This window comes from Entelurus aequoreus, linkage group LG21, assembly GCF_033978785.1.
Source record: "Entelurus aequoreus isolate RoL-2023_Sb linkage group LG21, RoL_Eaeq_v1.1, whole genome shotgun sequence".
NCBI lineage: Eukaryota > Metazoa > Chordata > Actinopteri > Syngnathiformes > Syngnathidae > Entelurus > Entelurus aequoreus.
Genome location: NC_084751.1, coordinates 38,876,006 through 38,902,173, shown reverse-complemented (window position 1 = coordinate 38,902,173; position 26,168 = coordinate 38,876,006). Strand labels below are relative to the sequence as shown.

Here is a 26,168-nt window from a genome sequence, read left to right as displayed (position 1 = left end):
ACGCAGTTTTGATTGTGTTCACTGTGTTTTGCAGTTTGCAGTTTTGGCTATGTTGTGATATCATAGCGAAGTGGACATATTTATTTTGACTAGAGATGTCCAATAATATTGGACTGCCGATATTATCGGCCGATAAATGCTTTAAACTGTAATATTGGAAATTATCGGTATCGGTTTCAAAATTATCGGTATCGGTTTCAAAAAGTAAAATTTATGACTTTTTAAAACGCAACACTACAGAGCGCCAATTAACCTTAAAGACACTGCCTTTGCGTGTCGGCCCAGTCACATAATATCTACGGTTTTTCACACACACAAGCGAATGCAAGCATACTTGGTCAACAGCCATATAAGTCACACTGAGGGTGTCCGTATAAACAACTTTAACACTGTTACAAATATGCGCCACACTGTGAACCCACACAGTTGTTTTTTTTGTTGTTTTTGTTTTTGTTTTGTTTTGCTTGGTTGTTTTTTTTTGTTTTGTTTTGTTTTTTGTTTGCTCCATGCTTTTTTAACCTGTAAAGCACTTTGGTTCAATCTAAAAAGTTGTTGAAAATGTGCTATATAAATAAAGTTGACTTGACTTGACTTGACGCAGGCAGCGCCTCTGTCTTACCGCAGAGGCTCGAGACAACTGCGTGGGCCTTGTTTACGATTAATCAAAACATTTCGGTGGCCGAAAGTTCAGTGCATCACTCATCAATAGTGCATAAATGATCAACTGTATATCCATCCATACATTTACATATGTATTACTTGAATTTGTTTTCACAGAAAAGACCATGATGATTTTTAAATCCGGGAACGCCTCCAAAAACAAACATCGTGCAGACAGACTCAAAATACAGGTAATAAATGTGACTGTGGAGCAAAGTTCATTCAAAATTTAAGCTAAAGCATACGGAGTACATATTATCTGGACCACAATAAAGTGTTTTAACTGTAAATTAAAATCATCAGAGGTCCCTTTAAATGTTATTTAACAAAAGAACACAAAGTTGTTTACTTAGTGTTTTCATTTCGTGCAACGGTGGACGCCCGTGCGTGCATAAAGGCACATGCGAGCTCGATTAAAACAGACATTTATGATGTTTTCTGAGCTCCATGTAAGTGTGCGCTAATTTGGAAGTAATTTAAACATAATTGTACATCTCATGTATTGATGGACAGATGCGTTATAATGTTCGATCAAGTCAGCTGTGGTTGCTTTTTCAGGCTTCTGATTGGACAAAATGTGCATGTTTTTTTTGTAATGGAGACTTTTATCTAACTCCACTGGGTGTTTTTTTTTTTTTTTTCATTTTTTGACACTGGAGAAATGTGTGTTTTTTAAGGCTGCAACTAACGATTATTTTGATAATCGATTAATCTGTCGATTATTGTTTCGATTACTCGATTAATAATCGGATAAAGGAGACAAACTACGGTACATTTCTATCCTTTCCAGTATTTTTTTTTTTTTTTTTTCATTTTTTGACACTGGAGAAATGTGTGTTTTTTAAGGCTGCAACTAACGATTATTTTGATAATCGATTAATCTGTCGATTATTATTTCGATTAATCGATTAATAATCGGATAGAAGAGACAAACTACATTTCTATCCTTTCCAGTATTTTATTGAAAAAAAACAGCATACTGGCACCATACTTATTTTGATTAGTGTTTCTCAGCTGTTTGTAAATGTTGCAGTTTATAAATAAAGGTTTATATTAAAAAAAAAAAAAAAAATTTAAAAAAAAAAAAATTTAAAAAATAAAAATAAAGCCTCTGCGCATGCGCATAGCATAAATCCAACGAATCGACTAAATTAATCGCCAACTATTTTTATAATTGATTTTAATCGATTTCATCGATTAGTTGTTGCAGCCCTAGTGTTTTTGAGGTGACATTCAATACATTTATTTTGAAACATGTTAAAACTTCAGAAGCACACAGTTTGCTCAAGTGATCAGCCGCTCAAAAGGAGTGTGTTGTTTGTAGTTGTTTCATCCATGTGACAAATAAAACAACAATGATCAAAAATCTGTTATCTAGTGACGAGTACGGCGTATAATTTGGGCTATTTGTTGTCATTCTGCCTCTGCATTTAGATTAGGAGCTGCTGCATGTCAATTGTTCCAATTTACAAAAGCTAGTACATGTTTCCAATTGTGGTTTTAGATATAATATTTAACAAATAATCTGTCAAAATTAGAAGTTAAAGCTTTTGTGAATTGTCGTCCTTTTCCTGAATGTGGTCATACCAGGAAGAGGACGTATTAAGGTGCATATTAGTAATTATAATACATTATTATTGTTATCATCATGAGTCATTTTATCATAATCTATTCCTGTTAACCTATGCAATGTATAATCTACTCTATTTAAATGCTATTATATTTAAATTATGACAGTCTTGTGGTACTCATTAGGCTAAATCGGGGACCTTGGCTACTACATGTCATGCGGTTCTCATGTGTACTGGTATGCCAGTAAAATTCCTTAAATCCTAACCTGCAGGAGTGGACAGTTGCTGTGGAGGCGAGGCATCTGGGATGTTCCACAGTGACAGTTTTCCTGCGGAATCTCCCTGAATAAGCAGCTTGTGGAAGGGCTCTCGTCGACCAAAAAAGAAGCGAGTCACAGGAGGACAGATGAGGAGCTGGAAAGTGGTTAGAGAGAAGAATTAACCTCAATGCGAACATCTGTGACCTATTAACTCATTAGTGTTATTTTGAATGGAAGAAACTCTCAAACAGCTTCCAAATAATTTTAAATATTTTGATACTTCAGTCTAGAAAGTGGATAAAACGTATTTCAACGTCAAATGTAAGACTTTTGAGGAACTTTTTAAAAACCATATTAAAAATAATCTAAGACCATTTTACATCTATACAAACAAAAAAGTACAAGGACATGAAGGAAATTTAGAGGGCCAGAATGAATTTATGAATGTATATAAATTAATTCACTGCTCTTTGACATTGGAAAACAAAATGGTTGAACTAAATAAAATACAAATTAAACACTCACAGACAACCAATAAGGATACAGAGCCAACATTTCAAGATAAATGGCATGAATCAAAATAACGGAATAGATCACCAATGCAATGGATAGCAAAAAGTGTGCTGCCAAATTGGTTTATGGATTTAACAAAAGCATTTGAATCAATCATTATATCTTAAACAAATTAGAACGATGTGACATCAGAGGGTTGGTCTTGAACTGGGTAAGAAGCTACTTCACCAACAGGAAGCAATACGTGAAGATAGGAGAACAAACGTCTCCGGAGTTGAAAATATATTGTGGTGTACCTCAAAGATCAATACTGGGACCAAAAGGTGTTAAATTTTTGCATAAACGACATTAGTAAAGTTACAAAGGACTTAAAGTTAGTATTATTTGCAGATCACACGGCTGCCTTTTGTTCAGGAGAGAACACACAGAAGCTAATACAAATAAGAGAAGAAATGAACAATGTAAAGAGATGGTTTGACAAAAACAGACTATCTTTGAATCTCAGTAAACCTAAAATAATGCTATTTGGCAACAGTAGAAGGGAAAGTCAAACACAAATACAAATAGATGGAGTTAAAATTGAAACGGTAAAAGAAAACACATTTTGGGGTATAATAACATGATACAATGAACTCAAAATCTCATGTAAAATACAACATAAAGTAGCAAGAAACACGTCAATAATGAATAAAGCAAAATATGTTCTGGACCAAAAATCACTTCATATTCTGTACTGCTCACTAGTGTTACCATACCTGAGTTATTGTGTAGAAATATGGGGGAACAACTGCAAATGTGCGCTTCATTCACTAGCGGTGATCAATTAGAATAATACATAATGTTGGATATAAAGAACATACAAACCCTTTATTTATTTAATCCAAAATATTGAAACTCAACGACTTGGTGCATTTGCAAACAGCTAAAATTATGTACAAAGCAAACTATAACTTGCTACCCAAGGATGTACAACAATTATTCTCAACAAAAGAGGAGAAATATAACCTTAGACGGAAAAAAAATATTTAAACATTTTGGGCATGGTACCTCAACTTAAGAGTGCCAGAACTTAATATTATGAGATAAGAGCTATATTTCAGTTAATTGTTATGCTTTATGTTGTAAGAAAAAAACGTGTTGGATTCATGCTTGTTGCATTAGTTGGCTTAGCAAATGTCACAGTGAACCCCGTAAAATCCGTCCAAAACATCTGGTTTTGATTGATTGATTAAAACTTTTATTAGTAGATTGCACAGTACAGTACATATTCCGTACAATTGACCACTAAATGGTAACACCCGAATAAGTTTTTCAACTTGTTTAAGTCGGGGTCCACGTTAATCAATTCATGGTCTTACTCGCTAGTATTAGCTTATATCTAAAGAACGACATAAAATGGTTTTCCAACCATGGGAAGGAAGAAAGTGGATGCTACCATTGAATTGAAAAACAATCATCAAAAACATGACAGAGCGTGTTGCCAACTTGAGTCTAACGCCAGCCAAGAATGTTAAAGTAATATCTAAATGGTGCATATTTATCCATAAAAAATATGGAGAATATGCTGATGGATTGGCTAATGGTTTGACAGATAAGCACCTAGAAAAAGATACAGTAGAAGTCCACTCTCTAAGATAAAAGCTGTACTTATTATTACATTACTTTATAAAAAATATTGTACTTGTTTGTAGTACATTCTATTGTGTTGTTTTTATTAGGGCTTAAGTGATTTTTTTTTACAAATCAAATTAATCACCTTTTGGAATTTGGATTAATCATGATAAATCACAGGCCTTGCTTGCATAATTAAAATTTGATTTAAAAAAAAAAAACAATATTTGTCCACAAATGCAATTTTATAGTCTGAATGCCTTCCAGAAACATTTTTAAATGTCTCACTTGAATGTATGTCATTGATTTGCACAAAACTCGGCAACAGGTTTTACCTTAAGTTCTTTCAGGATGTTTGCCAGCGAGCACACCAGTCAGAGTCTCCTCACTCATTTTTGCACTGACAAATGCATCGATCTTATCACTGACCGTATAGCGGTTAAGGTAAAATTGCCTGTGCAGTCAGAATAAATTGCATGATTAATTTAAGTGAGTAAATGATTAATGCAATAACTGTTTGTGATTAATCACATGAATTATCGCGTTAATTTTGACAGCCCTAGTTTTGATACGGTATTTCTTTACTTAAAAAAAAAAAAAAAAGAAGAAAAATAGAGGAATTGGAAAATATCCGCCAGGGACCTCTTGGGGGTTCATCTAGTGCAGGCCTGGGCAATTATTTTGACTCGGGGGGCCAAATTTAGAGAAAAAAATGTGTCTGGGGGCCGGTGTATCTATTTTTAGGAACACTAATACAAAACCTCACAATATGACATTATGACAGACCGCCTTAAAAAACGGAATGGAATTTAAAAAATTTTTACTGAATGAGACACCCTGAATGTACATGAAAATAAAGAATGCGGTATTTACAATATTAGCTATGAACGATAAAACACTGAATATTGACAACATATGAACTTCACCCCTTTCGATCAAAATATTTTACAATCAAGCGAAACGCAACAAAAATGCAACAAACACCACGAAATATGAACGCGAAGGGTATAAAACCCCCACCTACAATCTGATACATCTGATATATCACTAAGATTTAGAACTTTGTTGTAAAAATCTCCTTCCGTGTCTGTCCCTGACACCCGCATTTTCAGGCTCGCTCTGGAAACACTCTGTGGAAACGCTCCCCACCCACACTGCTTGGTGCCTCGTCTGAGTTGCTGTGACTTAGATTACCATAGTAACTAGTATATCATGCAAAAGCGCGGACTCCAACCATTGAAATACTTTGTATAGTTCAAGACTTACGGTAATTTGAAAACATCACTGCACATCATAATGGCAGCTACACTTTCCATCTTAAAGATGTAAAAAAAATTATTTATGAATGTCCGGCGGCCAGATTGAAAAGCTTAACGGGCCGCATGCGACCCCCGGGCCTTAATGTGCCCAGGTCTGATCTAGTGGGCCCCTGAAGTTAAAGAGATTTGACCATTTATAAGATGCTTTGGAAGGCATTTCCTACATAAAAATTCTGTGAAATTGCAAGAAAACTTACCAATGATTTCTATCCGTTAGAGCAGGGGTGCTCATTACGTCGACCGCGATCTACCGGTCGATCGCGGAGGGTGTGTCAGTCGTTCGCCAGCCAGGCATTAAAAAAATAGTCCTAAAAATGAGCGATCATAAATCTTCACTATGACGTCACTTTCGTCACTTTGATTGACATTCACGGCACCCGAGGGTCTTCTGAGATGACGCTGGCTGCTGCCAGCTCATTATTAAGAAAAAAATTACCGACAGGAAGGCGAGAAACACTTTTTATTTCAACAGACTCTGACAGCGCCGTACCTGTCGTCAAAACTCGAAAGACCGACTGCACAGTTCCTGCCTTCACAATAAAAGCTCTGCTTCATCCTGCCTGCGCTAAGAGTCTCAGAAAGCTGGCGTGCACAAGCTAGCAAGCTACGGAGTTAGCCGCCAATGTATTTCTTGTAAAGTGTATACAAAGGAGTATGGAAGCTGGACAAATAAGATGCCAAAAACCAACCACTTTCATGTGGTATTGGACAGAAAGGAAGACTTTTTTTCTCCTCCATTTGAAAATGCGGACGTTATCAGCACCACTGTCTGATTCCTATCAATGCAAGTCATCAGAATCAGGTAATACACCAACTTATATTCTTGTCTTCATGAAAGAAAGGAATCTATATGTGTTAAACATGTATAGTGGATTGTCCGAAGCTTAAACAGGCAACAAAAGTAGTTTAGTACAACAAATTTATTTACCCATTATCAGAAGTGCAGGTTGAATTGAGTTGGCCGTGCAGACAGACCACATGTCACTCCGGAGCAAACAAGACACACACAAGCCAAAATCACTGTCGAGTTCCGGTCTTCTGCCATTTTTTATATGTCTTTTGTGCGTCATTGTTTGTTATCTAAATGCGTCAATGTCTTGTTGTTTTTCCTATCTGTCTCTTGTGCGTCATTGTTTGTTATCTAAATGCGTCAATGTCTTGTTGTTTTTCCTATCTGTTCCATAACAACTCGAATCCTTTAGACAGTCAACACATTCTGTAGACAGGTTGGTACGACTTAATATTCACTTTTGTCCCACCACTGGTCCATTCAATGGCACAAAATACAAGAGAATTGAAAATGAGCGGACATTCTTAAAAGACAAGAAATATAGGTCAAAAGGTCAGAAATTCTACGACACATGCATGTATTATCATTAAACACCTTTAACTTGTTGACAATATTAACTATATGTGTTAAACATGCTTGTATTATCTTTAAACACCTTTAACTTGTTAACAATATTAACTATATGTGTTAAACATGCTTGTATTATCATTAAACACCTTTAACTTGTTAACAATATTAACTATATGTGTTAAACATGCTTGCATTATCTTTAAACACCTTTAACATGTTAACAAAAACATATATTTCATAAATAAGTAAATATAAATTACATATATGAATGAGGTAGATCCCCACGACTTGATCAATTGAAAAGCAGCTCGCCTGCAGAAAAAGTGTGAGCACCCCTGCGTTAGAGGCTATAAACTTAAAACCACACCTCTTTTTCAGGACTGTACCACATTTTCGTTGAGAAAATATTAGCCCTTCAAAAAATGTACAACATCCATAGTTTATTTCATTAGTTCTATGTTTTGTCTGGTTTGAGAAAATCTCTTCACTACATCATTATAAGGCCTTTCATGTATACATGAGATATGATGGCTATATTTGATAACAAATATTGTAATTGTACAAACTCAAATATTTTGTTGAACTCGTGAGTCACCTAGTCAAGTCAGGGATGTTAGATTGCATTCATGGTATCTTCTACGAGTTTGTTTGTATGGTCGATTATAACATGAAGTTTTTTTGTAATCTTAATAAATGCACAATTATACTGTAATGGCAGCGGCGATATGAAGGACACAAAATGGCTGTGCGCAATTTAGCCTTTTTTTGTTTTCTCGCACTGTATATTTATCAGGCAGAAGCGTGACACACTGACAAGAACAGCTCCTACAACACTTTAAAGGCCTACTGAAAGCCACTACTACCGACCACGCAGTCTGATAGTTTATATATCAATGATGAAATCTTAACATTATAACACATGCCAATACGGCCGGGTTAACTTATAAAGTGACATTTTAAATTTGCCGCTAAACTTCCGGTTCGAAACGCCTCTGAGGATGACGTATGCGCGTGACGTAGCCCGGCGAACACGGGTATGCCTTCCACATTGAAGCCGATAAGAAAAAGCTCTGTTTTCATTTCATAATTCCACAGTATTCTGGACATCTGTGTTCGTGAATCTGTTTCAATCATGTTCATTGCATTATGGAGAAGGAAGCCAAGCAAGCAAAGAAGAAAGTTGTCGGTGCGAAATGGACGTATTTTTCGAACGTAGTCAGCCACAACAGTACACAGCCGGCGCTTCTTTGTTTACATTCCCGAAAGATGCAGTCAAGATGGAAGAACTCGGATAACAGAGACTCTAACCAGGAGGACTTTTGATTTGGATACACAGACGCCTGTAGAGAACTGGGACAACACAGACTCTTACCAGGATTACTTTGATTTGGATGACAAAGACGCAGACGTGCTACTGTGAGTATGCAGCTTTGGCTTTTTTTTGCGTATGTACGTAACTTTTTTAAAATATATAAGCTTTATGAACCTTGGGTTAGGTGAACGGTCTTTTGGGCTGAGTGATTGTGTGTGTTGATCATGTGTTTGAATTGTATTGGCGTGTTCTATGGAGCTAGGAGCTAGCAGAGGAGCTAGCATAACACATACCGTACCTACGTGCGCGTCACGTACGTAACTTTTTAAAAATATATAAGCTTTATGAACCTTGGGTTAGGTGAACGGTCTTTTGGGCTGAGTGATTGTGTGTGTTGATCAGGTGTTTGAATTGTATTGGCGTGTTCTATGGAGCTAGGAGCTAGCAGAGGAGCTAGGAGCTAGCATAACAAACACGCAGGTGTTATTATGCAGGATTAATTTGTGGCATATTAAATATAAGCCTGGTTGTGTTGTGGCTAATAGAGTATATATATGTCTTGTGTTTATTTACTGTTGTAGTCATTCCCAGCTGAATATCAGGTACCGTGAGTATGCAGCCTTGGCTGCTAAACATTCGATAACTTGACCGTATGTGCGCGTCACGTACGTAACTTTTTAAAAATATATAAGCTTTATGAACCTTGGGTTAGGTAAACGGTCTTTTGGGCTGAGTGATGGTGTGTGTTGATCAGGTGTTTGAATTGTATTGGCGTGTTCTATGGAGCTAGGAGCTAGCAGAGGAGCTAGGAGCTAGCATAACAAACACGCAGGTGTTTTTATGCAGGATTAATTTGTGGCATATTAAATATAAGCCTGGTTGTGTTGTGGCTAATAGAGTATATATATGTCTTGTGTTTATTTACTGTTGTAGTCATTCCCAGCTGAATATCAGGTCACCCCCGGCTCTCACAGCATCTTCCCTATCTGAATAGCTTCAACTCCCCACTAGTCCTTCACTTGCACTTTACTCATCCACAAATCTTTCATCCTCGCTCAAATTAATGGGGAAATTGTCGCTTTCTCGGTCCGAATCTCTCTCACTTCATGCGGCCATCATTGTAAACAATAGGGAACTTTGCGTATATGTTCAACTGACTACGTCACGCTACTTCCGGTAGGGGCAAGCCTTTTTTTTATCAGATACCAAAAGTTGCAATCTTTATCGTCGTTGTTCTATACTAAATCCTTTCAGCAAAAATATGGCAATATCGCGAAATGATCAAGTATGACACATAGAATAGATCTGCTATCCCCGTTTAAATAAAAAAAATTCATTTCAGTAGGCCTTTAAGGTTTCTTCTTCACTCTCAGGCTAGGCCGACGCTGTCCTCTGCAGCCCAAACTGGGTAATTACAGTTCACTACACAATATTCCTATTGCTACAATACTTTACAGTGCTTGTTAGGCAACATTGACCATGCAGCACTAGACCTAGTATAAGTAAGTGGGTCTAGTATTGTAAATCATGATTAAAATCATGAGAGAAAATATCTACTGTTCAACAACACTGTATTCATTAAACAGGACGTGTTACAGCACTTGTGTTTCCACAGGGAAATACACCCCCATACCATCGCAGATGCTGGCTTTTGAACTTTGCGCCTATAACAATCCGGATGGTTCTTTTCCTCTTTGGTCCAGAGGACACGACGTCCACAGTTTCCAAAAACAATTTGAAATGTGGACTCGTCAGACCACGGAACACTTATCCACTTTGCATCAGTCCATCTTAGATGAGCTCGGGGCCCAGCGAAGCCGGCGGCGTTTCTGGGTGTTGTTGATAAATGGCTTTGGCTTGGCATAGTAGAGTTTTAACTTGCATTTACAGATGTAGCGACGAACTTTAGTTACTGACAGTGGTTTTCTGAAGTGTTCCTGAGCCCATGTGGTGATATCCTTTACACACTGATGTCGGTTTTTGATGCAGAGCCGCCTGAGGGATCGAAGGTCACGGGCATTGCCGCTTACGTGCAGTGATTTCTCCAGATTCTCTGAACCTTTTGATGATATTACAGACCGTAGATGGTGAAATCCCTAAATGCCTTGCCATGGCTGGTTGAGAAATATTCTTAAACTGTTGGACAATTTGCTCACGCATTTGTTCACCAAGTGGTGACCCTCGCCCCATCCTTGTTTGTGAATGACTGAACATTTCATGGAAGCTGCTTTTAGACCCAATCATGGCACCCACCTGTTCCCAATTCGCCTGTTCACCTGTGGGATGTTCCAAATAAGTGTTTGATGAGCATTCCTCAACTTTCTCCATCTTTTTTGCCACTTTTGCCAGCTTTTTTGAAACATGTTGCAGGCATCAAATTCCAAAAGAGCTAACATGTGCAAAAAACAACAAAGTTTACCAGTTTGAACGTTAAGTATCTTGTCTTTGCAGCCTATTCAATTGAATATAAGTTGAAAAGGATTTGCAAATCAATGTATTGTGTTTTTATTTATGATTTACACAACGTGCCAACTTCACTGGTTTTGGGTTTTGTAATTGCACACTAAGAGAGCTTGTCCCTGCTAGAGGGACGTGTCCACATGTTGGATCAGAATAATAAGATACATTCAGACAGCGTGGACACGGCAGTTAGTGTAGAATGCACTCCCAGCTGTACTCGGCCTGCTAGCATGGTTAGTTTCAAGCAGCCCACTAACCACGGTGCGCCGCAGAGCAGCTGAGTTAGCGGTTTTATACGGAAATCTAAAAAAAATTCCACTTTGGCTAGAAAAATTGCGGAATTCCAAAATGCTGTTTTGGGGTTCAGGGGCAAGCACCAATTAAATTGAGTTAAATTAATTTCAATGGGAGACGTTGAATAGAGATACAAGTGTTTTGAGTTAAGAGCTCTGTCATAGAACGTACCGTATTTTTCGGACTATAAGTCGCAGTTTTTTTCATAGTTTGGCCGGGGGTGCGACTTATACTCAGGAGCGACTTATGTGTGAAATTATTAACACATTACCGTAAAATATCAAATAATATTATTTAGCTCATTCACGTAAGAGACTAGACGTATAAGATTTCATGGGATTTAGCGATTAGGAGTGACAGATTGTTTGGTAAACGTATAGCATGTTCTATATGTTATAGTTATTTGAATGACTCTTACCATAATATGTTACGTTAACATACCAGGCACGTTCTCAGTTGGTTATTTATGCCTCATATAACGTACACTTATTCAGCCTGTTGTTTACAATTCTTTATTTATTTTAAATTGCCTTTCAAATGTCTATTTTTGGTGTTGGGTTTTATCAAATACATTTCCCCAAAAAATGCGACTTATACTCGAGTGCGACTTATATATGTTTTTTCCCTTCTTTATTATGCATTTTCGGCCGGTGCAACTTACACTCCGGAGCGCCTTATACTCCGAAAAATACAGTATTAAGCTCTTAAGTTGAGGAACTTATGTATTTGGGTTTGCATTATTTCTTATAGGAAATGTTGCTGTGGTTTTTGTACAATTTGGCCTTTTGGAGTGGATTAATAACGGAAAAAAATCGAGGTACAACTGTTACATAATTCATTTAAATCACATATACATCTATTTTGTCATTTTAAAAAGACTGATTAGACACTGACCTGTTTGTCGGTTAGGTTCTCCATGCTGTAGATCAACGGCGGTATTGAGCCTTCTTTTTTCCCAACATCACTTCGGAAATGTACACTTGCAGGAAGACAACTGGACGACGAGAACAACAGCATGACTCAAGCTAAAAATGAACAATGCCGACGAAGATATAGACATACCTGGCAGGTAGGTTGTAGATGTAACTGCAGCCATCCTCAGTCCAGATGATGACTTTGTCTGCTGCAATGAACTCTCCTCCAGCCCAGGCCTTGTCATTGTCAATAGGCACCGAGCACAGCAACGAATAATCGCCTGCGTCAAAGACCTGATAAATGACAAACAATTTCAAGCTCAAGGGGCGCCTTACTGCAGAAATGTGTAGTAGTGTATTAAATATGTTCTTTATATGACTTTTGCTTACTCTCCAGAACTTGGAGCAAACCACCAGCAGGCTGCTCTGAGTGAACGTGCAGAAGGAAATACTCTGGCAGCCCTGACAGTAGATGGGTTTGGACTCCTCTTCAAAAACTGGATCCAGGTCCTGAACACACACACACACACACACACACACACACACACACACACACACACACATTTAAAATATAATTTGGATGGATTGTTTCTTCCATTAAAACACTTGTTTTGGTCACGGTTTTTATCATAGTCCACAGTAACATGGTGTTTTACCTCTTAAAAGCAAAGAATCAAAAAGAAAAACAGAGTACAGTCGTCACTCACCACATGACGCTTCCAAGTTTGTGGCTCTGTTATTGCAAGTTTTTGTGTGTTTAAGCATATTCTACGTAGTTTGTATTACAAAACCCAAAACCAGTGAAGTTGGCACGTTGTGTAAATGGTAAATAAAAACAGAATACAATGATTTGCAAATCCTTTTCAACTTATATTCAATTGAATAGACTGCAAAGACAAGATATTTAACTTGAAGTTTTGGGTTTGGTATATTAAATGAGTGTAAAGGTGACTACGTGTGTGTTATATGTTCGGAGGGCTCTCATAATCCTGTAATTAGAAGGTCGTAAAAAGTTTTTCTTTGCTCTAGCAATGAAAATATTTGATTTATAATTCATTAAAAAAAAAAACATTTGTCACGGTCAGACCCAGAATAAAATATCAACAATAAACGGGGTACGACTGTATCTTCTTCTGAATAAACTACCCTCATAATGGCATACCTGCATTCTGTCAACTTCAGCCGTGATGATCCAGACTTTTAGGATGCCCGTCACTGACACCGCCACGACTGTGTCCTCTGAAGACAGACAACAAAAGTCATCATATACAGAATACATCTTCAACTTTCATTTCAATGCAACACACTGAACATTTTAAGACTGTGCTTGTTCTATTTTCAGCCCAAGTAAAACAAAAAAAAACTATTTTGAAGTTGTCTTTTTTAAATTATTATGCCACAATTTTATTAGTCCGGCCTGCGTGGGAATAGATTTTCCTCCATGCGGCCCCTGAGCTATAATTAGTTTGACACCCCTGATATACAATGTGGGCATGTTTATATACATTACATGTAAAAAGGTACCCTGAAAGGCTGAAATACCATTAAAAGCAAATGAATAATAGATTTGAAATATTATTGCAACCTTGTGTGCGGTGCGATCGGATAATGCTCATGGAGCTGATCCAGTCAGGGGAGATCTTGGACACCAGCGAATAGAGAACTTCCAGGCTTGTGGCGTCCACCACAAGAATCTCCGGGTAATGGCCGTGACAGAGCAGACGACCCTCTCGCTGAGTGCCGATGGTGAACTGATAGAACTGGAGAGCCATGGAGATGGGAGGAAATATAATGGAGAAAACCAGAACCAAAAGGTGATGGGAGATTGAGCTCATGTTGTGAATATGCAAATATTAACATACATTTGTTAGGCATGTTACAACTGGACTGTATATAATAATGTCTGTTACCTGTATTCCAGTGTGAGCGCAAGCAAGTTTGGTGAATTCAATGCAGCGACCATCATTGACATCCCATAAACACATCTCACTAAAGAAAAAGAAAAAGAAAGGTTATTGAACAACGTCAACACAATTTAGGACAGTGTTTATTGGCAATAAATTCAAATTGGCAGAATTTTTGGGTGCAATCACATGACCTGAGGCACTTCCAGATTTCAGGCGATGGTCTAGAAGAGTGTTTTTCAAACTTTTTTGAGCCAAGGCACATTTTTTTCATTAAAAAAATACAGAGGCACACCACCAGCAGAAAAGGTTAAAAAATGAAACTCCACCAGGTTTCCGTGCCTTATTTTGAGGTTGTTGTTGTTTCCTGTGTGTCATGCTTTAGTTCCTGTCTTGCGCTGTTATTTTGGTGACTCTTCCTGTTTTGTTGGTGTTCTCCTGTAGCAGCTTCACGCCTTCCTTTGAGTGCTATTGCCCGCACCTGCTTTGTTTTCGCAATCAAGACTATTCAAGTTGTGCGTACGCTATCCTTCTTTGTGGGGACATTGTTGATTGTCATGTCATGTACGGATGTGCTTTGTGGACGCCGTCTTTGCTCCACGCGCTGTAACTTTTTGCTGTCGTCCAGCATTCTGTTTTTGTTTACTTTGTAGCCAGTTCAGTTTTACTTTTGTTTTGCATAGCCATCCCTATGCTTCAGTGCCTTTTCCTAGCGGGACTTGCCTTTTGTAAATTTTTGGTTTAAGCGTTACATACCTTTTACATACCAAAAAAGGTTGAAAAACACTGCACTAGACAACAGCACATTATTATAATTATTAATTTGCATTAGAGATGTCCGATAATATCGGCCTGCCGATATTATCGGCCGATATATGCGTTAAAATGTAATATCGGTATCGTTTTTGTTTTTTTTGTTTGTTTTTTTTTGTTTTTTTTTAATTAAATCAACATAAAAAACATAAAAAAGGTTGTTTCTTTCTGTTATTAATATTCTGGTTCCTACATTATATATCAATACAGTCTGCAAGGGATACAGTCCGTAAGCACACATGATTGTGCGTGCTGCTGGTCCACTAATAGTACTAACCTTTAACAGTTAATTTTACTAATTTTCATTCATTACTAGTTTCTATGTAACTGTTTTTATATTGTTGTACTTTCTTTTTTATTCAAGAAAATGTTTTTAATTTATTTATGTTATTTTACTAATTTTTTTAAAAAGTACCTTATCTTCACCATAGCTGGTTGTCCAAATTAGGCATAATAATGTGTTAATTCCACGACTGCATATATCGGTTGATATCGGTATCGGTTGATATCGGTATCGGTAATTAAAGAGTTGGACAATATCGGAATATCGGCAAAAAGCCATTATCGGACATCTCTAATTTGCATATAATATTTTTTTGACCAATTAGGTGAAGTTGCATAATTTCCCACGGCACACCAGACAATATCTTACGCACAGTGGTTGAAAAACACTGGTCTAGAGCAGGGGTGGGCAAACTTTTTTTGAAATTTGACAGACGGACCGGGCGAGCAGATGATGCATTTCAAAGCATATATCCGTTGGAACTAAGAGTAGGCTTCCCAAACACGGGCTATTTTAATCAAAATACATCTATTTTGAACAATGTAATATCAGAACATAAAATAAACATACAAATGGTATTAAACCTTAGCACTTACATTCTCTTTTAGTTGGAGCAGTGTTGTTGATCACACTTTTTTGCCAGTGCGTCAAAGTCTAGTATCAGTTTTGTTGTGGCAATTCTCAAAACAGATCTTTGCTCAATCCTGTTTTAATATTTAGCGGGCCAGATTAAAAAAGGGACCAACGGGCCGGATGTGGCCCTCGGGCCGTAGTTTGCAGACCCCTGGTCCAGAGTCCCATTAGGCTACTTATTTACCTGCATTAGTGCAGATTTAGGCATATTTTGAAAGGTCTAGGGGCAAATATGTAAACGATCATGAAAAAATAGTCAAAAAATGGATACACTCTTTAGAAAAACATTTTTTTGAAAGATTATAAACCATTCATCATCACCAAGACGTTACTGTTTACTACAACCTCATTTCATGTGACACACACAGCTTTAGAAAAGAAAAGATTGGAGGCACATCATGCCTTTATATCTGGATGGGTCCACAAATGAAGCATTAATCCGTGGAAGACAAAGTTGGACTTATTCGTGCATCGCTAACGTATTTGATTGACATAACGAGTGCTGTGCTGCTGTGATCGTGACTCTAATGAGAAAAAGGATGAGTTTATTTGCAGTTAATTTCCTGCTACAATTCATGTGTACAATTGTTTCGATGGTGTGAAATTCATATTTTGTCTCATTATTTAGCTATACATGTCCCTGTTGTTCAGCAATGTTTGCTCGCGATATCAAGATTCAGTATATGCTGTTGAGCCTACGAGAGATTTATTCATCTTTTTCATTTTTCTTGATGCTAACAAATATCACCTAAGACTCTATAATGTGGTCTTCCGTGTCGAATGAAGCACTTGGCTTTATTGCACAACAACAGCTTCGTTTTTCTTTTCTGTTGTGAAAATCGACAATTAAAATACAGTGGATTGGACCAACAATTACAATATTTATTAAGAGCTTTGAAAATAACAATTTACTGGACAATTCCATAATTTAATCCTCAGAATTGACTGATTTTATAATTATTTTACTCGGCCCATTAAGATTTTCAATCCGGCCCGCCGGACGTTCTATATAATTTTTTTTAGACCTTTAACATCAAAACTGTAGCCCCCATTATGATGTGCAGTGCTGTTTTTAAATGACCGTAAGTCTTGAACTATAGAAAGTATTTCAGTGGTTGAAATCTGTCCTTTTGGGTGTTATACCAGTTATTATCTTCGTCACAGCAGCTCAGACGAGGAACAAACCAAAGTGGGCGGGGTTTGTTTTCAGAGCAGGCAGTGTGTCAGAAACAGATGCGGAAGCAGATTTTTTACAACAAATTTCTGCATAAAAGTGATAATATATCATATCGTATGTGTTTATTACATGTTGCATTCATATTTTGCTGTTTTTTTACATTTTTGTTGTGTTTTGCCTGATTGTAAAAGATACACAACTATTGAGGAGCTGGTCTGAGAAGTGAAACAGGAGCGATGTTCATGTGTTGTTAATATTCAGTGTTTTATTGTTCATAGTTAATATTGTGAATCCCACTCTCTTTATTTTAACCTCTAAAGGTCTTAGTGGCCACATGCGTGGACAGCACCTTTTAGCTCTTATTTCCAAAATTGTGTACACTTCTGAATTGGGGTCTTATGGCCACTTATGTGGACACTTATACTGCCATTGGTGGTGTCAGAACAGTATAACATACAATGGAATTTGGGGGGGGGGAAAGTGTAAAAATAAGAATTAGCATGTCACTAAACATGAAGTACACGTTTGTTACTTATGGACTAAGTACATCATATAAAAAGATGATTCTTAGTTTTTTATTCTAATTAGGGTCCAATAAGCCCAAATAGCAAAGAGAAATTTAAAAAAAGCATGCAAACAAACAGCTTGGGCCTTAAGAGGTTAATGTACATTTTGGGTGTCCCATTCAGTAAAAAACTGTAAAATTTCATTCCGTTTTTTGGAGGTGGTCTGTTATAACGTTTTTAGAACGCTATAGGACATTGTGACTTTTGGTATTAGTGTTCCTGAAAAAAGGGACCCAAACACATATACTGTACAGCGGATTTTTACAGCTAAATGTGTACAGATAATATATACACACATACACATTGGCCCCCCCCCCAGACACATTTTTCTCTCTCAAAATATTTGCCCAGCTTTGCTGTAAGGTGTGATCACGTAAGGTTTCTCACTACAATAGGGCGAAGCCATCCATGCCCTCCTAGTGCTGGAGGATAAATAGTAGGGATGTCCCGATCCGATATTTGGATCGGATCGGCCGCCGATATTTGCCAAAAAATGCGTATCGGCAAGGCATGGGAATATGCCGATCCAGATCCAGTTTTTTTTTTTTAAAACTCCGGTCCGTGTTTTCCAACGCACCGATTTAAATAATACATTCCACTTTTCTGCTGCTCCCTAATTTCCGTTCCGCATTTTCCAGCACACCTTCAACACATCCACAGGTCTGTGGATTCTCACGCAGTTGCTTTTAGCTGCTGGCATTACGCGACAGGCTCTTCTCACTCTTTTCTGTGTCTCCCTCTCACAGACAGCAAGCGCACCTTACACACGTCACATACTGTCACGTCATACGTCACATACGTATACGCCCTCCCCGAGCAGAGAGGTAGCAGCACGGCTAATGTTAGCTGTGATGCTAGCGCAGCCGTGCGAGCAACGTTCCCTCTAAGGTGCGCGCCTGTGCAATTGCGCACTGCTCAAGCGTTGCAATTATATGCCACGCACAAAATCCAATAAAAAAATAAGCGCATAACAATTTTCGACACACGGACACGACAGAGAAAACAGTTTTCGTCATCATTGTTCAAATATTGTAACGTCTGTCGAGACGCTTATCTCCATTCGGTGCCACACGCCCACACCATCAAAATGCCGAGGCAAAAATTTCCACATACACACATCATAATCAACATGTGATTATATGCATCAAGTGTTCATTCAAGGCTAAGGCAAAATATCGAGATATATATCGTGTATCGCAATATGGCCTTAAAATATCGCAATATTAAAAAAAGGCCATATCGCCCAGCCCTAGTTCAATGATGCCATTTCTGTTTGGCATGTATAATTTTGTGTATTTTGTGTTTATCCTTGAATAAACAGGTCAGTTTCTTGTTACCAACCATTGTGTATTATTCAAACTCCCCTAATTCAGCTGGCTAGTTGTTATCAAGAGTACTAAAACCCTTTTCAACATGATTCTGACAACTAAGTAGGCTAAATAACTTTAGACTTTAATACATGCTCGGTTAGGCCAGTATCGGTCAGTATCGGTATCGGATCAGAAGTGCAAAAACCTGGATCGGGACATCCCTAATAAATAGTTGGGGTTTGGGCACTAGATCTGACCAATGTAAGTCTATGAGCATGAACCTGCTTGGGTGAGGCGAAACGTCTTCTGAGACAAACTGAACAGGCCCTGTTGAGATCGATTGAATGCAGTCGGCTTTTGACTAATTCTGGACTTTCTACCTTGTCTTTCTTTTTGCGTTCATTCCAAACTGAAACTTAATTTATAGTTGACTCACCCGCTCTCTGATGCGCTGACAATGTACTGCTTATCGCTGCAGGCGCTGGCTTTAGACAGACAGGTGATGGAGGCCGTGTGCCCAAACAGCATGGCCCTGGGACAAATCTGAGAGAAGGGAAACAAATTCCAATCAAACCTCTCAGAACGGTAGCGCAGGCAATCATGACCGCCGTCTACCTCCAGCTCGGGCGTCATGTCCCAAAGGCAGATCTGTCCATCATGGCAGCCAGTGATAATGGTGTTGAAGTTGTCCATCACCAGCAGGCTGCTGATGCAGTGGGTAGGAGCCGTGCGGCCCCATAAAACAATGGGTAGGACCAGATTGTTCCCTGACATTCTGGTGATTTGTCTGGTGGAGATGGGATCAATTTAATGCAAGAGAACATTACAACAACATTCACAGTTGGTATGATGTATTTGTTTCGGACATGCTTGACATGAAAAGGTGCTGTTTGCAGTGGATGCCAAAAGGAGGTGCAAGCTTATATCCCACCCTCTTCCTGCTAGTTCAACGTAAACACACACTCGGTAGAGTAGTACAATTTTGTATTCACATTTTTCTTGTGTCCTATTTTTACTATAATTTCCTTTATACTTTGTATATACAAAACCCAAAACCAGTGAAGTTGGCATGTTGTGTAAATGGTAAATAAAAACAGAATGCAAGGATTTGCAAATCATTTTCAACCTACATTCAATTGAATAGACTGCAAGACAAGATACTTAACGTTCGAACTGGAAAACGTTGTTATTTTTTGCAAACATTAGTTCATTTGGAATTTGATGCCTGCAACATGTTTCAAAAAAGCTGGCACAAGTGGCGAAAAAAGACTGAGAAAGTTGAGGAATGCTCATCAAACACTTATTTAGAACATCCCACAATTAAACAGGCAAATGGGGAAGAGGTCGGTGCCATGATTGGGTATAAAAGCAGCTTCCATGAAATGCTCAGTCATTCTCAAACAATGATGGGGCGTGGGTCACCACTTGGGGAACAAATGCGTGAGCATACAGTTTAAGAACTACATTTCTCAACCAGCTATTGCAAGGAATTTAGGGATTTCACCATCTACGGTCCGTAATATCATCAAAAGGTTCAGAGAATCTGGAGAAATCACTGCACGTAAGCGGCTAAGCCCGTGACCTTTGATCCCTCAGGCGGTACTGCATCAAAAACCAACATCAGTGTGTAAAGGATATCACCACATGGGCTCAGGAACACTTCAGAAAACCACTGTCAGTAACTACAGTCCGTCGCTATATATGTAAGTGCAAGTTAAAACTATATTATGCAAAGCCAAAGCCATTTATCAACAACACCCAGAAACGCCACCGGCTTCGCTGAGCCTGAGCTCATTTAAGATGGACTGATGCAAAGTGGAAAAGTGTTCTGTGGTCTGCCGAGTCCACATTTCAAATTGTTTTTGGAAACTGTGGACGTTGTGTCCTCCGGACCAAAGAGGAAAATAACGATCCGGATTGTTATAGGCGCAAAGTTAAAAAGCCAGCATCTGTGATGGTATGGGGGTGTATTAGTGCCCAAGACATGGGTAACTTACACATCTGTGAAGACACCATTAATGCGGAAAGGTACATACAGGTTTTGGAGCAACATACACTATACAAAAGTATTTGGCCACCCATCCATATGATCAGAGTCAGGTGTCCTAATCACTTAGCCCGGCCACAGGTGTATAAAATCAAGCACTTAGGCATGGAGACTGTTTCTACAAACATTTGTGAAAGAATGGGCCACTCTCAGGAGCTCAGTGATTTCCAGCGTGGAACTGTCATAGGATGCCACCTGTGCAACAAATCCAGTCGTGAAATTTCCTCGCTCTTAAATATTCCAAAGTCAACTGTCAGCTTTATTACAAGAGAATGGAAGAGTTTGGGAACAACAGCAACTCAGCCACAAAGTGGTAGGCCACATAAACTGACAGAGAGGGGTCCACGGATGCTGAAGCGCATAGTGCAAAGACTTTCTGCACAGTCAGTTGCTACAGAGCTCCAAACTTCATGTGACCTTCCAATTAGCCCACGTACAGTACGCAGAGAGCTTCATGGAATGGGTTTCCATGGCCGAGCAGCTGCGGCTAAGCCATACATCACCAAGTCCAATGCAAAGCGTGGGATGCAGTGGTGTAAAGCACGTCACCACTGGACTCTAGAGCAGTGGAGACGCGTTCTCTGGAGTGATGAATCACACTTTTCCATCTGGCAATCTGATGGACCAGTCTGGATTTGGAGGTTGCCAGGAGAACTGTACATTTCGGACTGCATTGTGCCGAGTGCGAAATTTGGTAGAGGAGGAGATATGGTGTGGGGTTGTTTTTCAGGAGATGGGTGTGCCCTCTTAGTTCCAGTGAAAGGTACTTTGAATGCTCCAGGATACCAAAACATTTTGGACAATTCCATGCTCCCAACCTTGTGGGAACAGTTTGGAACGGGCCCCTTCCTCTTCCAACATGACCGTGCACCAGTGCACAAAGCAAGGTCCATAAAAACATGGATGACAGAGTCTGGTGTGGATGAACTTGACTGGCCTGCACAGAGTCCTGACCTGAACCCGATAGAACACCTTTGGGATGAATTAGAACGGAGACTGAGAGCCAGGCCTTCTCCTCCAACATCAGTGTGTGACCTCACCAATGCGCTTTTGGAAGAATGGTGGAAAATTCCTATAAACACACTCCACAACCTTGTGGACAGCCTTCCCAGAAGAGTTGAAGTTGTAATAGCTGCAAATGGTGGACTGACATCATATTGAACCCTATGGGTTAGGAATGGGATGGCACTTCAAGTTCATATGTGAGTCAAGGCAGGTGGCCAAATACTTTTGGCAATATAGTGCATGTTGCCATTCAAGCAACGTTATCATGAGACGCCCTTGCTTATTTCAGCAAGACAATGCCAAGCCAAGTGTCACAACAGCGTGGCTTCATAGTAAAAGAGTGCGGGTACTAGACTGGCCTGCCTGTAGTCCAGACCTGTCTCCCATTGAAAACGTGTGGTGCATTATGAAGCCTAAAATAAGACAACGGAGAGCCCGGACTGTTGAACAACTTAAGCTGTATATCAAGCAAGAATGGGAAATAATTCCACCTGAAAAGCTTCAAAAATTGGTCTCCTCAGTTCCCGAACGTTTACTGAGTGTTGTTAAAAGGAAAGGCCATGTAACACAGTGGTAAAAATGCCCCTGTGCCAACTTTTTTGCAACGTTTTGCTGCCATTAAATTCTAAGTTAATGATCATTTTCAAATAAAAATAATGTTTCTTAGTTCGAACATTAAGTATCTTGTCTTTGCAGTCTATTCAATTGAATATAAGTTGAAAAGGATTTGTAAATCATTGTATTCTGTTTTTGTTCACGAATTACACAACGTGCCAACTTCACTGGTTTTGTACATATTCACATAGTAGGCAATGCATGCACTAGCGCTTCATTGTCCTGACATTTACTATGCAATCTTGCAAAAATGCAAGCAAATTTAGTTCTATATTGTTTAATGGTTCGTGCAGTCAGTGATGTATACTATATACTAGGGATGTCTGATAATATCGGACTGCCGATATCGGCCGATAAATGCTTTAAAATGTAATATCGGAAATTAACGGTTTCAAAATTATCGGTATATGTTTCAAAAAGTAAAATTCATGACTTTTTTAACAGAGCGCCAATAAACCTTAAAGGCACTGCCTTTCTGTGCCGGCCCAATCACATAATATCTACGGCTTTTCACACACACAAGTGAATGCAATGCATACTTGGTCAACAACCATACAGGTCACACTGAGGGTAGCCGTATAAACAACTTTAACACTGTTACAAATATGCGCCACACTGTGAACCCACACCAAACAAGAATGACAAACACATTTCGGGAGAACATCCGCACCGTAACACAACATAAACACAACAGAACAAATACCCAGAACCCCTTGCAGCACTAACCCCCCAACCCCACCCACCTCAACCTCCTCATGCTCTCTCAGGGAGAGCATGTCCCAAATTCCAAACTGCTGTTTTGAGGCATGTTTAAAAAAAATAATGCACTTTGTGACTTCAATAATAAATATGGCAGTGCCATGTTGGCATTTTTTTCCATAACTTGAGTTGATTTATTTTGGAAAACCTTGTTACATTGTTTAATGCATCCAGCGGGGCATCACAACAAAATTAGGCATAATAATTAGAGATGTCTGATAATATCGGCCGATAAATGCTTTAAAATGTAATATCGGAAATTATCTGTATCGTTTTTTTTATTATCGGTATCATTTTTTAACTTTTTTTAAATTAACATAAAAAACACAAGATACACTTACAATTAGTGCACCAACCCAAAAAAAACTCCCTCCCCCATTCACACTCATTCACACAAAAGGGTTGTTTCTTTCTGTTATTAATATTCTGATTCCTACATTATATATCAATATTTATCAATACAGTCTGCAAGGGATACAGTCCGTAAGCACACATGATTGTGCGTGCTGCTGGTCCACTAATAGTACCAACCTTTAACAGTTAATTATACTCATTTTCATTAATTACTAGTTTCTATGTAACTGTTTTTATAGTTTTACTTTCTTTTTTATTCAAGAAAATTGACCTTATCTTCACTATACCTGGTTGTCCAAATTAGGCATAATAATGTGTTAATTCCACGACTGTATATACCGGTGTCGGTTTATATCGGTATCAGTAATTAAGAGTTAGACAATATCGGAATATCGGATATCGGCAAAAAAGCCATTATCGGACATCCCTAATAATAATGTGTTAATTCCACGACTGTATATATCGGTTCATATCGGAATCGGTAATTAAGAGTTGGACAATATCGGAATATCGGCAAAAGCCATTATCGGACATCTCAACTGTATACTGCTATTAAGTCCGTGGTAGTAAGGTGATATAGAGGTTTCAGTTTTGCATGCTAAATTTGGTTTGCACAGCAACGTTACGATGCAAAATGAGTTTAAACATTAACCCATTTAATGTATAGATTAAATAAATGCATGCTAAAGACGGATTGCGTGCATAGAAGCGTTCAATGGAGTGCAGCTAAACCAGTAGCATAGATATGAATGAGTCAGAGATGCCCTGAGTAAACAACACCAATATTTTTGGGATATTATCTTAAACCTACATGTTGTTTTATCTGTAATGTTGCATGATTGCATTTGTTGCTTGCACAAACAAGACGATATCGAAGCTATGCTACACCGACGCAATCAACAACTGCAATGTCGGGACTTCCGGGTTATCACAGCGGCTAACGGGATAAGAAAGTCAACGCTTTTAAGGTTGTGAATACGCACCAGAAACGACTGCTCACTGGGACATGTCCTTCGGGCTGAGTGTGGTGGAGTAAAGGTGTTCCTCGGTGATGATTTTAAAAGCCGGTTTGTTTTGCTGTTTTTTAGCTCCGCCAACCTACGCGTGACCGTGTCAGCTGATCACGCTCCAGCGGACATAACCCCAACCGCATCCGGGTGTTTCTTGTCAAAATAAAAGCACACAGTTGGTCACACTACTTTTGCTAGTGTAGTACTAGTAATTATAGTGAACTTTAATGGCATTTTTTCACAGCGTTTATCCTTGTTATTATAGCTGTGTGAGAGCAAAAGTAGTTTCAATTGTCTATCATTCTCTACTAGATTTGTCTAGTACAGGGGTCACCAACGCGGTGCCCGCGGGCACCAGGTCGCCCGTAAGGACCAGATGAGTCGCCCGCTGGCCTGTTCTAAAAATAGCTCAAATAGCAGCACTTACCAGTGAGCTGCCTCTATTTTTTAAATTGTATTTATCTACTAGCAAGCTGGTCTCGCTTTGCTCGACATTTTTAAGAGAGACAAAACTCAAATAGAATTTGAAAATCCAAGAAAATATTTTAAAGACTTGGTCTTCACTTGTTTAAATAAATTCATTTATTTTTTTACTTTGCTTCTTACAACTTTCAGAAAGACAATTTTAGAGAAAAAATACAACCTTAAAAATGATTTTACGATTTTTAAACACATATACCTTTTTACCTTTTAAATTCCTTCCTCTTCTTTCCTGACAATTTAAATCAATGTTCAAGTATTTTTTTTTTTTATTGTAAAGAATAATAAATACATTTTAATTTAATTCTTCATTTTAGCTTCTGTTTTTTCGACGAAGAATATTTGTGAAATATTTCTTCAAACTTATTATGATTAAAATTCAAAAAAATTATTCTGGCAAATCTAGAAAATCTGTAGAATATAATTTAAATCTTATTTCAAAGTCTTTTGAATTTCTTTTAAAATTTTTGTTCTGGAAAATCTAGAATAAATAATGATTTGTCTTTGTTAGAAATATAGCTTGGTCCAATTTGTTATATATTCTAACAAAGTGTAGATTGGATTTTAACCTATTTAAAACATGTCATCAAAATTCTAAAATTAATCTTAATCAGGAAAAATTACTTATGATGTTCCATAAATTATTTTTTAAATTTTTTCAAAAAGATTCGAATTAGCTAGTTTTTCTCTTCTTTTTTTCGGTTGAATTTTGAATTTTAAAGAGTCGAAATTGAAGATAAACTATGTTTCAAAATTAAATTTTCATTTTTTTCGTGTTTTCTCTTCTTTTATAAAAATGTTAGTGGCTATCTAGTTAAAATGGGATATTGTGATTTCACAAGACTGTCTTAGAAGTGATCATTTGAAAATGTTCAATTTAAAAAATGTGCACTTAGAGAAAATATAAAAATAAAGTGTTGCATATTGATATTTATCTG

General features: G+C 38.1%; 1 protein-coding gene across 2 annotated transcripts in view; it reads right to left on the bottom strand.

Moving 5' to 3' along the window:
- The window catches only part of LOC133638740 (WD repeat-containing protein 7), a 591,313-nt gene extending 566,434 nt beyond the window's left edge, over nt 1-24,879 (bottom strand). For both annotated transcript variants that reach the window (XM_062031642.1, XM_062031641.1), the window contains exons 1-10: nt 24,724-24,879; nt 19,576-19,747; nt 19,397-19,503; nt 14,185-14,263; nt 13,860-14,034; nt 13,437-13,513; nt 12,665-12,784; nt 12,423-12,568; nt 12,255-12,354; nt 2,498-2,645 (exon numbers count right to left, since the gene is read on the bottom strand). In XM_062031642.1, coding sequence (XP_061887626.1) covers nt 2,498-2,645; nt 12,255-12,354; nt 12,423-12,568; nt 12,665-12,784; nt 13,437-13,513; nt 13,860-14,034; nt 14,185-14,263; nt 19,397-19,503; nt 19,576-19,734 — 1,111 coding nt within the window. In that variant the 5' untranslated portion in view covers nt 19,735-19,747; nt 24,724-24,879. The remainder of the gene's footprint in view (nt 1-2,497; nt 2,646-12,254; nt 12,355-12,422; nt 12,569-12,664; nt 12,785-13,436; nt 13,514-13,859; nt 14,035-14,184; nt 14,264-19,396; nt 19,504-19,575; nt 19,748-24,723) is intronic.
- Nucleotides 24,880-26,168: the final 1,289 nt, after the last annotated feature.